The sequence below is a fragment of the Phaethon aethereus genome (genome assembly GCF_964289735.1).
Source record: "Phaethon aethereus genome assembly, chromosome: W".
In the NCBI taxonomy this organism is placed as follows: Eukaryota; Metazoa; Chordata; class Aves; order Phaethontiformes; family Phaethontidae; genus Phaethon; species Phaethon aethereus.
In genome coordinates, this window is record NC_138581.1 from 18,844,192 (window position 1) to 18,857,624 (window position 13,433).

Below are 13,433 nucleotides of genomic sequence, written 5' to 3' on the forward strand. Positions count from 1 at the left end.
TCCAAGTTTCACTCCTGTCGAGGGTTCATTCCAATCATCATCATCAATTTGTGATCTTTTTGTCCGTATTAACTTCAAATTTTCGGCATCTCCTTTAAAGGGAGCTTTCTTCCAGATTGGACATAATGTTGGCATTCCTAAAGTGATTTGTTTTACTTTCCCATCCACCGGTAAATGGGTGGTCCAAGTTCCATCACTCATTGCCCACACTAAATGCCCTGGGCTCAGTATTGTAGATTTCCTACAACTAAATATTGATCCCCTTCTAATTTTGTATACATCAGTCAAATTTAAATCATTCTTGAGTCCTCTGCACCAACACCCATATTTCAATGCAGCTGCTAAGGGAGGGACTTCTTGAACTGCTCTATCAACTGTACTGCAATTATATATCTTTTTACAATTCCACCAGGGTACTATGTCTTCCTTTTCCCTGGATGTGGTCCCCTTCTCATTGACCGATGGGAAAACTGTAAAGACTGTTCCGTCCCAGGTAAAACACCATGAAGCATTGGCCATATATTGAAATTGAGATAAAATGGTCATAGACCACACTGATTCCCATATAACCTCTGATCCTTGGTTAGTCTGATTGGTTTCTCCACATTTCCATTCCATGATCATTTGACTAACATTCTTTTTAGTTAATTCTTTATAGTCACATGTTCCTCCCGGTGCTGGATTTTGGTGTGTATTTATTTGACTCCTTTGTTCCTAACTTATCGCAGTCCTCTTTGCTCAGAGTATATCTTCGCTTTTGTTGGAGTTTCAATTGTTCCCGCCATACCTGTTTTGGAACTTGTTGACAACTCATGTTCTCATTATTAAATCCCCTGTTGCTTAGACCTGTTGTCAATATTCCCCATGGAATTGAGTCCCCTACTGCTTTTGGAATTGGAAGACATGCAGTTATTTGAGTTACATTTTGTAAATTTGCAAATTCTTTTATCAGTCCCACCATTAAATTTTCCTCTGGAGTTTTCCTTGGGATATGTATTAGCTGCTCTGCTTCACTTTCCACTTTCCCTTCCAATTGATCTATTATCATCCCAAACAATGCTCCCATCATCATCAGTTTCCAGGTCAAAATCCACCTCTCCCATATTTTGCAGTGATAACTCCCCTTTCTAATCATGTTTTAAAGTCAATTTTGCAGTTTCTGGATCCCTATTGATAACTTTCCATGACGGGGCTTTCTTCACTCTGCTGTAGTGTATCCACGGTTCCACTCCTCCTACCTTGATTGCAGTATAAGTTGTTAACAGTACCTGGAATGGTCCCCTCCACTTTTCCTGCAGTGGTTTAGAGTTCCAAGTTTTTTATATATATACAGGATCATCTGGCTGATACTGATGTACAGGCATATCCAAGGCAAGTGATCTAGTCAGCACAATATATCTCCGAAGTGCTCCAAGGACTTTTCCTAAAGAAATTAGATACACTTTCAAATCATTTTCCCCAGCTACCTTCATATCCCCTGGGATTAAAGGAGTCTGGTACGGTTTACCATACAGGACTTCATATGGACTTATACCGTCTCTTGATCTTGGTTGGATCCTGATTCTCAACAGAGCTAGTGGTAAAGCCTGTGGCCATGTTAAAGATGTTTCCTGGCAAATCTTACTTATTTGTCTTTTTAATGTTTGATTCATTCTCTCAATTTTTCCATTCGATTGTGGTCTCCAGGGGGTATGTAAGTCCCATTTTATACCCCAAATTTTACTGATCTCTTGAACTACATCTGCCACAAAGTGTGGTCCCCTATCAAAAGACATTCCTAATGGCACTCCAAATCTTGGTATTATTTCCTTCAATAGTATTTTGACTACTTCTCTAGCTTTATTGGTGCAGCAAGGAAAAGCTTGAAATTTTAAAGTGGGTGTTAAAAAAATGCATGAATGTACAGAAATAAAACCATGGTCATTTTACTGGGCTATTTCTGTGCTGCTTAAAGAAAACAAGAATCTATAAAAGCAGTTATTAAAGTCCACAAGTATGGGATGCCATATAAGCCATCTGCTCAGATTATCCAAAAAATTTTTATAGAAAATCTTTGCAGACCCCTTAGCAGTCACCTCCACGTTTCCACCACCAGCTGCATTAATAACTGAATAACCAAAACTCAATTTTGAATATGCAGATGTGTGATAAAGTTGCTTGTTGAATCAGAGCCCATACTGTGGGCTTCTTACTTGCTGAGAAGTCAGTGCTTATTGAACAACTTCCTAACACCACTGTGGGACTACTGTTTGGTTTTATATGACCAAAAAAGGATATTTTCTAAAAGTGGAAATATGAAATAAGGTGACAGAAAGTGTGGTAACAAGAAATTTATGAATGGAGTTTTGATCCAAAAATTTATTGACAATGCGCCTTTTTTATGTGATGCCTATCTCTTGTCATCCTCCCTTTAAGACTGTGTCCCTCCTACCCCCACTGAATGATCCAAGCTTATATATAAATTTGGTTTGATTGATTAAAGAAAAAAGTTATCCAAGTATAACTTCCTTCTTAAGATCTTGCAATTAGCATGTGGCTTGATAGTAGCTTGGTTCCATTTGTTTAATAAAGAAAATAGATGAGCGTTTTGCAGGCTATATATGGCTAGTTTGGCAATTTAATCAAAACAGTGGGATTGCCATTTTGCTTGTATTTGACTATGCATTTAACTGAAACAAATGTGTGTGCAGATGGACCAATCCTGAGTGCACAAAAAATGGACAACTAAATCCATATTTTTACATACGCAGTTCTTTCATCTGGAATTGCAAGCAAATTCTCGTTGCACTAGAAACTCCTGAAAAGGCAAAAAAAAGGGGCAGCTCTTGCCCAAATGAGGTCATAATGTTAAATATTGACCAAATGTTCAAGAGAGATGTTCTGGGGAGTATTAGGGATTTCTACAACACAGTAAGATCTGGAAAGGCTAATTGTTCTAACTATGATAGTCAAGTTTTTAAAAGATGTGGGAATATAGTGACTTTGGTTTTTATTTTTGAAATTACAATACTGACTTTAAAAAGGGTTTATGTTTTCGAGTAGGATGTATTTATCTACATGAGGTCTGTTATCCTTCTTACAGTGGAACTAGTTTCTAATAAAAAGAAAACCAGAGTAATATTTTAAAAATCCTTGAGAAGAGAAACCATTGCGGAAGCTGACTACCTTCTTTGCATGGAATTAGGGGATAACAAAGAAAAAATATGAGGATATGTATATCAGGGGATATGTATTTTTCTCTCAGATATACATTTTTGCTCCTCCAATATCAATTTCAGCTATCATAAGTTCCATATTAATTTTGAAATGGTATATGTTGTCAGTCTTGACATTAGAGTATCAGAGCATTTCCTAGGACAGGATTTCTGAAATCCAGCATGTACTTTTAGCTCCCTTTCTATGTATGATTCCTAATATAAACCACATCTAGCCTTTATCAAGATTCAACCCTTAGTTAATACTTGCAGTTTACTAAAAAGACAGCCCCTTTTCAGACAGAGCAGGTGAATCAAGTTATGGTAGTTTTGTTTTCTGAAATCAAAATGTGAATTTGGCTTTTTTATGGATGGTGTACTGAAGGCAAATCTTTTCTGTTTGCCTTGATTTGTTTTTAGAGGAGATTTGCATTTAGGACCCAATACTATTTCATTAGGGTGTTTTCTGGGAATTCACTTTCACTGAATGTGGGGTGATACAAAAGCATCATATACAAGATTATAATTTGGAAAAGAAATAAAAACAACCAACCAAACTTCTGTTACTCTGGGAAAGGAAAAAATGTTTTCACCGAAGGGTCCCTCATCCCTATCTTCATCATCTTTCTAAAAAACCTAAAAAATGCTTTAAAATCCTTTTATCTGCAAGTTATAAAAACCATACACAAACATGCCACAACATTTAATGTAGTCAAAGCTTTGTAGAATAAAATATAATCTGTAATTCCAAAACTCCATTGGAGAATGAGGAAATTACTAGAGTTTAATTCTCAGGATTAGGGATGACATATCTATACTGTGTTTGCTATTGCATATATTTCATGAGCTGTCCAGATAGCTGGAAAAAATATTTGCTAATAAGATTGCAGAGAAAGGGATGTCGCCTGAAGTTAGTATTAGCATTATCAGTTGCAAATAATGCATGGCTGAAGCTCAAAGCATCAATTTTAGTACACTTCTTATATTTTCAAATATTCTTACTGCAGTTTCATTACTTTCTTCACAAAAATCAAGCAGATGATGGATTATTCCTCTTTCATGTCTGTAGGAATGAATAATTGCGGAAAACATTTTGATATTTCCATGGCTTTGAGGCATCAGTGCCCACAGAGAAAAATGTGTCCTTTTCAGCAAAATTAATAAATAAATTAATAAATATAAGGGACAAAAATATCTTTAGGAAACAATGAGCTAATAGTGTCAGGTATGTCTATAAAATAAGCTACAGCTACACTGAAAATACATCCTAATCTGTCCATCTTTGCATTTCTGTAGCAGTTGAAGTAATTTCTGTATGAAGCTTAGAAGGAATTTAATGATCTGCTGGCACTGAATCTTAAGTTGCTGAAAAAACCTATTGTTTGAGATCAGAAGTATACAAATTTATCTCAAGAAAGTGGTTTGAAAAAATGCATCAACCTGCAGAAAACATAGCTCAGATTCATTCTGTCAATAATTGCTTGGGGACAGTTACCACTCAAAATATTTCTGTCATTCCCACTTTTTTGCCTCTGCCTAACTGAAGTCTTCACTCATAAAGCAGTTATCTGTGTTGAGATTTGGTGCAGTCTCCTCTCTTGGTTTCTTTGTGCTTTGATTTGGTTTGTTTTCTTTGAGAGATTCTTCAGTCTTCTGAAGCTTTGAGCAGTCACTGTCTTAAGCTCACATCAAGTCTATAACTCCTTGCTGGCCCAAAACCTCACTCCTCCAGTCTTCCCAGCAGCCCAGTGTGCACTAGTTGTCTGCTACAATGAAAACTTCTGCTTGGCATCCTCCTCTATTTATAGGCTGTTGACCCTAGATCAAAATTTCCAGAAAACTCTCGAATAGCCTCTGCTGAGAAGTTCTTGGCTCTGCCAGGATAAGTTGTCTTGCTGTCTTATTTCAACTGATGTATTTTGCACTGAAGTATGCAGTTAAGTGTAATAATGGCCATATGCTAGAACAGTTAGCTCATTAAATAGTCACTAAAAAGCCCTTTCAGAATTATTTTCTCTATGTGCAGTCCTTACCTGGATAAATGCAAAATAAAGCAGAAGAGGCTAAGAACAATATTTCTTTTCTTTTTTAGTCTCAAATGCAAAGCCACAGTATTGACTTTTTTCAGATATACAAGTCAGTGCAGTCTTACGATAGCACAATAGAAGAACCTTGTTTAATTAGTTATTGTTCAAAGACTTTTTTCAGTCTGAATTCTGTACTGGGAAAAAAGCTTAATCACAGATACATTGCTTAGTGTTGCTGTGCAAAGGCTTGAATAATTGATTGAGCCTTGCTCTTAAACATGAAACACTGAATGAGATGTCCCTGCAAAGAGCGTGTGGGAGGGTCAGACTAAAGCATTTTAGCTTCCTTTTATGCCACCTTCTGTGCATAATGCATAAACAGTTATTTTTAATGACTTTTGGACCACTGGTCATGAGAAAAAGAAATTCGATTTGAAACAAAGAAATAGAGCAAGTAAATGCTATCCAGATTTTTGCCTAGAGCTTTATCTTTTGTTGCTTTTGTTTTCAATTGCATATTCTTTATATCACATCATTTTCCAGCCCATCTTACTCCACAGATTTTTTGAAAGGGTCACAATACAATTTTCTTTTTTATAGGTACATTCAAGAAGAGAACATCATGAAGATATTTGACATTTTTTCAGATCTCTGTAGGAATGGGCATTTAAATATGACTGTGATTTTAAAGTAAACTCATTTTTTTAATTGAATTTGTTCTTTTTTTCCAAGTTACTGATTTTTCAATGAACAGTGAACAAAACAGTTGAACAACGCATTATTTTCTTGCATAAGCAGTAAGAGATGGACGTTTGCCCAGAGAAAAGCTGGATCAACAACATCACAGCCCCTTTAGTGTGGGTAATTAATTGCCCTTCTGACAGTGGTTGCCTCTATTGGCAAGAAGGTTTGTGAGAACACTCTACTATACTCAAGCAAAATTAGCTGTGTTCACTTAAGCAATTCCAATAGGTGTCTTGAGTTAGTATGGACCGGAGCGCACTGGGGAGTGTTCACATGACCCACACAGCTGGCAGGGCTGTAGTGGGAGGTGTTTTCAGCCAGCGACAATACATGCAGCTGAGCGCCATAACATTTCATCCACCCCAGTTCAATCCACCAGCCTACTCGGACTCCAGGCTCACACCAACATGTGCATCCTCACCATGTGTACCAGCCCAGAGGAAACCATGTGGAGAGCAATGGGGTCCAAGCCCTTCCTTAGTCACAGGATGGGACACCTCTGCACCTGCTTCTAGGGCACTAGGCGCTAGAACAGAGGTGGTTTTCTTCTGTTTCTCCTGTTGAGGCTCTTCCACTTTGCATAAATGAGTATTCACTGTGCCAGTATTTGGTAAGAGCCAGTGGGTATTGCCGAGTGCAACAGCTTTAAAAGAGAGTGACGACCTCCTTGGAGGTTACCATGCAACGTTCCAGTCTTTACCAATGGGTAGGAGAGGGTCTGACCCTGGGTTCCCATAACAACCCTGGCCTTGGTTCCCAGAGGCTTCTACCTCCAATTCAAGACTCAGTTCAGCAGAAAAGCATGGAAATGCTGAACTTAAGTTGAACTTCAGAAGGGGTGAAGGTGGACAAGGTAGGTGAATTTGACAGTTCCAGAAAAACTTAGGAATGGACTAGAGCTCTGCATAAAGCTGCAGTGGCAGAAATACAGGAACCTACATACAACTATGGCAGCTCTGCTAGATGGTGAAGGGTTCTTGACTGGACAAGACCCTGAACAACCAAATGTGACTTCAAAATTGGTCCTATTTTGAGCAGGGGGCCTCTACCAAATGACCACCAGGGTGCCCTTCCAGCCTAAGTTATTCTGTGCCTCTGTGATTCTTGCTATATTTAATATTAGTCCAGACACTGTTTAGATAGGTTTATTCCAGTCAATCTGTTGCAATTCTGCTTGTTTGTTTTTTGTGTAATTATAGTGGCAAATACTGTAGTAGTCACAATTGGTAGCAGTCACAAATCATCTAAAGCGATATATTTTTGTGCAATTGAAGCAGATTGAGAAAATTATCCAAGACTTCAGTTGTAATGCTCAGTAGCATATAAAACTGAGCAAACTGCTATTACTTTTTTGCCACAAGCATCGATATTTCTTTTGGGACAATTCCAGCCAATAAGATAGTTCTTGGGGGTGAGGGGTGGGGTGTTGTGTTACTAAGGTATCACCTCATCCCTCATTCCTCTTACCCCTCCCAAGAATCTCAGTTTCTCTCCATTTATAAGCCTGATGTGCAAAAATGTCTAATCATAGTTTTCCAGTAGAAGAAACTAGACTTGTCATAGCTGTTACAGAGGGGAAGTTCATGCTCTGTGACTCAGAAAGGAGAAGCTGATAGGGATTTTGTTTTAATTTTCTTGTATTTCATCTTGGCTTTCCTTCGACATCTCCCTGCACTCAGTAATCTGAGTGCAGATTTGTGGGCTCAAAACCTTTTGAGCCCACAAACAGTTCAGAGTCTGAAATTACTGGCATCACAGTGGCTTCATTAGCTAGACTACATCAGTGCTGGAGGGCACCAACCTTGATTCCTCAAGATGTTCTTTCATCTAAGAAATAAAATTGTCCTGGAGAATACATGCCCTCTGTCTAGGGGCTACTTCTCTGAGAAAGGTAAATGGAGACCTTAAGGATTTCATTGCAGAATTGGGTAGCACAGAAATATACTTTGTTCAAAGGAGTTTTGGGTCCAGATTTGTTAGTTACTGTAGGTAGATGATGCAGCTCTGCTGAAGACTATATAGTAAGATTGACAGGCACATATCTTCTGGGAAAAAATGAGTTATTGTATTTTTAATATTGTCCTGGTTTCAACTGTGATAGAGTTGCTTTTCTTCCTGATAGCTGGTATAGTGCTGTGGTTTGGATTTGGGATGAAAATAATGTCAATAACATACTGATGTTTTTAGTTGTTGCTAAGCAGTCAAGGACTGTTCAGCTTCTCATGGTCTGGCCTGCCAGCGGGAAGGTGGGGGGTGCACAGGAAGCTGGGAGGGGACACAGCCAGGACAGCTGACCCAGGCTGGCCAAAGGGATATTCCCTACCATACAATGTCATGCTCGGTATATAAACTGGGGGAGTTGTCTGGGGAGGGGCCACGGCTCGGGAACTGACTGGGCATTGGTCAGCAGGTGGTGAGCAATTGTGCTGTGCACCACTTTTTTTGTATATCCTTTTATCATTATTATTGTCATTATTCTTTTTTCCCCCTGTCCTATTAAACTTTCTTTATCTCAGCCCACGAGTTCTACCCTTTTTCTTTTCCAATTCTCTCCCCCATTCCACTGCAGGGGAGGGGAGGGTGAGTGAACAGTTGTGTGGTTGTTTTAGCTACCTGCCGGGTTAAATCACAATACATATTTTAACAGTTTGTTACTAAAGAAAAAGTTTTTAGTGCAGACATTCATGCAGGCATGTGTTTGCTCCCTGCTAATAAAGAGGAACTGTACAAATCCAAATTGTGCCATTAGCTGTTGGCTTTGTGAGTGAGAGATGAGATGCAAAAGTAGAGGAAGAAAGAAGTTTGCAGCTGTACATTGGTGGCTGCGTGTCTGCTATTACATTGTTGATGCTGAGCCAGAAATTGAGGCTGTGAAATGTTAATTGGCTTGCTAGGAAGTAGGTGAGTATTGTGGCTTAGTTGCTTAAGATAGTGCAACATTAGAAAGTGTAAAATGGAGAGGTTAGTTAGACAGAGAGATCTGTGTTTAATGATCTAGACATTACTGTTTCTGAAATGGTAATTCAGCTTCTTTCATAAAATTTTAAATAATTAGTAAGTTTAACTTTTAATTAATGTTTTTTCATGCTGCAACATACTAAATTTATTGTTTCCAAGATATTACAGTAAACATTAGAAGTCATTGCAACCATTTTATGCAAAACAATTTTTAAGGCATTTTATGCTAACTTCATAAGAACACCTTCATCATTTTTATCAACATAAGTCACCCAGAACTAAGGGTATATTTCAAATGCAGCTATTTATGCAAAGAAGTAATAGTACCTTGAATTTGTTGCAATTAATTCTGTATATGTTGCTTCTACTTAATTTCAACAGGTGACTGAGCTAGAGTGTGTGAGTAGTCAAGCCAATGCAGTCCATACACATAAAACAGAATTAAACCAGATAATACAGGAGTTGGAGTCTACTCTGAAGAAAAAAGAAGAGGTATTTGCTAACATTTATTCTTGGCTTTTCTGTTACATCATTTCTAAAGGCTTTCAACATTAAACTTGTGATAGCTGGTAAATACTGTATTATTTCCTATAGATGTTACGAAGTAAAATCAATTTTTCAGCTTCTTTGAAACGATTGCTATTTTTCCATGTATCAGTCCAATATAGAACTGGGTATCTGAACAACAAAAAAAAGTATCATTTTTTCCTTTTTGCTTTAACTGAGCATCTCTCTTTGCAAAAGCAAGTCTGCATTGAGGCATATGTAGTTTCTACAGAGCAGACATCACACTGATGCAGTCCAAATTCACTAAGAAGGGCAGCAGTCGTAAGCACACTTACCTTTTTCTGGAGAGTAGGGTTTGGAGCAAGTCTTTTTCAGGCCAATCTGTTTTTCAGACTATGTTAATATAGATGATTTTTATGATCCCTAAGATCAGTCCTTTCCTTAAATGCATGACAAATCCCCAGCCTGTAACTTGATGATATTCATTGTGCCATCTGCCTTGGGCTGGACCAGCAGCAGGAAAATACAAGGAACTGGAGTAACACCTGCACTGGCACAGGTCCTAGAGGAAAGCTGATTTGCGCCACAGAATGATCGAGAAACGCCCCTTTATGGATGGGAAAAAGGAGATGGAAGGAGCCACATATGAAGGATTGTTTGCCCTGTGTAAGACCAGATCACTTGAGCCCTCTGTGACAGACACAGTGGGCACTGGTGTGCAGTTCAGAGGGGCAGTGTATCTTGCAGGGTCTTGCCTCCAGTGGTGCTGTTGTTAGGTGTTTCCGAGGAGGATGCATGAGAGACACTGTAGTTACAGAATATCCTCCCAAAATGAAACAAAGCCTTTTGCAAACTCCCTCATACTTAAGAGTTTATCCTCAGGTTGGTAATGTTTCCCATTTTGATGCCCATGCACTTTTGAATTATGCTGAGCTGTTGGATGCAAAGAGATCTTTCTGAAAGGAGTTCTGGAAGGTGACTATGCCCTTCTGGGAGAAAAGTATTTATTAGTTTTAAGTTTGATACCTTTTGGTTTCATTAACTGTTTCTATTCTTGTCTCCTGAAAGTAAGCTAAGAAAAGATTTCTCTTCCATTAATTATTTTACCTATATTTGTTATTTTTATACCTTATTACTTTCTTCTTGCTAAATTAAAGATACCATTTCTTTTAGATTCTCTTTTGACAGAAATCAATGGTCAAAGCAGGCAATTTTTTTAATGTTCAGCCCTGCTGCTAGTGACATAATAAGCAGCTCACAGATGAAAACTGGATTTTTCTATTGAAAAAATGGAGGATAGATTACAATAGAATTTAAAGTATAAAATTGTTTCTCTAATTACAAGGACTCAATTTTATAGGAAAACATTACTTCAGATCTTTTGTGTTGGAGAGAAAGACTTGGACTTTTATAGCAAAGAAAATGCTTATCTGTATTGCTGTTTATTCACAATAGAATTGCTGTTTTGGGACTGTGATTCAGGAATATTGGAAGCAGGGCTTAAACTTCATGTGCTATGATGGGCAGTAGCTAACTGCCAGTTTTGATATCATTGCAAGGGCTTGCTCAGGAGAAGCAGCAGCAGCCAACTTGCACCGAGGCCAAGCCAGGTAACGTGTTGCTAGTGAGGTTGTTTCTTCTCCCTTAGGAAATAGAAAGATTGAAACAAGAAATCGACAGTGCCAGAGAGCTCCAGGCACAGAGGGATTCTCTGAGCCAGAAGTTACAGGTGAGCTATCGTGCATCATCTTAATTTAGACAGAAGGGAAAAATGATCAAGTGAGCAGTTCACATCAGCAACTTGTGCTATATTTGCTGAAGGTGCCAGATAAATATGTAAGTTACATTGTGTTGCGAAGTGGTGGGTCGGGATGCTCCTTGGGAATTTGTACCAAAATTTCCACCTGCTGTAAGTCACTATTTTTTCCTGCGGGAACAGACCCAAATTTCATTTACAAGTCCATAGAATATGCTTGGGCTAGCAGATGTGCTTCATTGATACATGTTCTAGGCATTTCTGGTCTCATTTTCACTGCAGTGTCTTCCCATAGGTCTTGTGTGCCACTGAACTGTCAGGCTGTGTATCATCATGTTGGGATGAGTTTGTATTCATCTTTTAAACATGCTTTGAGAAAGTAAAGGTTAAAGTAAAACTTCAAACACTCACTGACATTTTCTTGGAATTAGAATCATTGTGTTTTTATTGTTTTTTCTGGGTCGTTTCTTTACTGTGTTTAAAGCCAGATACTTCAGCTTACTGGAAGCAGTATGCCCTCAGTATACCCTCACTTGCTATGTCTGAGCTCTTGTCCTTCTGTTGCTGGGCTGACCAGCCAGCAGAGACACACATCCCTTGTGAAACCTGTCTTCTGAATGAGGCTGACACAAAGCTTAGTTGGGTTTAAACTCTGAATTCAGATTTCAGAGTTTTGATAGGACTGGAAACTCAGGCATTAAATAGCTCCAAATCCAAAGTGCTGAAAGGTGACCCTCGTTGTTATGTGGCTTGACCTAAATCACACTGAAAACAAGCCCTGTCAGACTATCCACAGCTTAAAAATCATTAAGCAGATATTCTTTGAAAGGCATTACGTGCATTGGAACTTCCCTGAATATAATTTTAACTATAGAATAAACCACATAAGAACAAAATGAGTTTATTAATTTTTCCCCATTCTTAAGTCAAATTATTTCAAAAAAGTATGTTATTACAGTGTTTCTTTAAAGACTGTTTTGAATACACCTGAGCTTGCCTATTCCACTATTCCAAAAATTGTTGCTGGCTTTATACTAAGCATGGGAGTTTTCAGCTGAAAAGGAACTTATCTGAGAGACTCAAAAGGAAGATTATAATGAAAGTTGTAAATTGTTCTAGCAGTAGCATATGCAATAATTTCAGTGTAAGATCACGTGAAAAGTAATAATGAGCCGAGAACTAGCTATCCTTAGAATTTATGAGAGACTTGTAAGAGATGAAAGATGTTTTAGAATTAGAAAATGGTAAGGTTTTATTAAAAATTATACTTTATAAAGTCAGTAGCTTCCTTTTGGTATATTTATATGTTTAGTAACCAAATGGATATATTATGTATCAATGTGACATATTTCCATATGTCACGTTGTAGGCAATCAGTTTCTGAAAATGGTTCTATATGATTCTATTCAAATAAATTTAAAGCTGTCTTAGAATCCAAGTTAAAAGTTGCGTTTCTTCAGCTTAAAGCTTATTACTGACCTGATGCAGCCCGTCTAAAAGGTCTTGAATCTTTGCTTTGCTATAATCTTCCTGCTTTGATAATACTGGCTTTCTCTGAGCCACTTCACCCTACATCTGTAGCATCGGTGAAATGGTGTTTTCTTCTGTAGCTTCAGACTAACCATCTCAAATCTATTAACTTAGTTGACTCATCATCTGTTTTCAGGGTGACTGTCTCCAGGGTCCAGATCTGTTCATCTGGCTCTTTTTTCTTCTGCTTTATTTTTTGCCTCTTGTGATAAATGGATTATGTACCTCTCAAATATTTTGGAATATAGCCTGTATGAAAAACTCTATGCAAAGAAATTATTATTTCAAGGTGTATTACATTTCTGACACGCTCATATCAGGGAATGAATTAGAAATCCATCTTTGGCAAATTCCAGTGAAGAGCAGTATGTTATCACTGTGAAGAGTAAGTATCAGGGCTTAATATCAGTTACTTAATAATTTCATTAGCAATGTAGAGAAGACCTATCAATGAGTCATGATCAGTGTGACTCTCACAGTGTTAAAAAATTTCACCAGACTGTGAGTATCTCTAGGTTTGCTTTATTAACAACTCAGAGTTGGGCCATCACCTCGGTGAGTGGCAGAAACTGATAGACAGCATCTTCTATATATATGATTCTGCATAGCATTATGCAATACAAAAGTTCTTGGTGTTCTTCCATGAACTTTCAGTTCTTAATTCTTCATCAACCTCAAAAGTCCATTAATTTCCTCAGTTTCAGCTGATTCTTATCG

General features: G+C 37.9%; 1 protein-coding gene across 1 annotated transcript in view; it reads left to right on the forward strand.

Moving 5' to 3' along the window:
* Nucleotides 1-13,433, forward strand: part of LOC309415135 (homer protein homolog 1-like) — a gene marked incomplete at its 5' end in the record, with an annotated part of 101,244 nt that overhangs the window by 78,058 nt on the left and 9,753 nt on the right. The window contains 2 exons of the mRNA XM_082012579.1: nucleotides 9,305-9,415; nucleotides 11,079-11,159. Of these exons, the coding sequence (XP_081868705.1) occupies nucleotides 9,305-9,415; nucleotides 11,079-11,159 (192 nt within the window). The remainder of the gene's footprint in view (nucleotides 1-9,304; nucleotides 9,416-11,078; nucleotides 11,160-13,433) is intronic.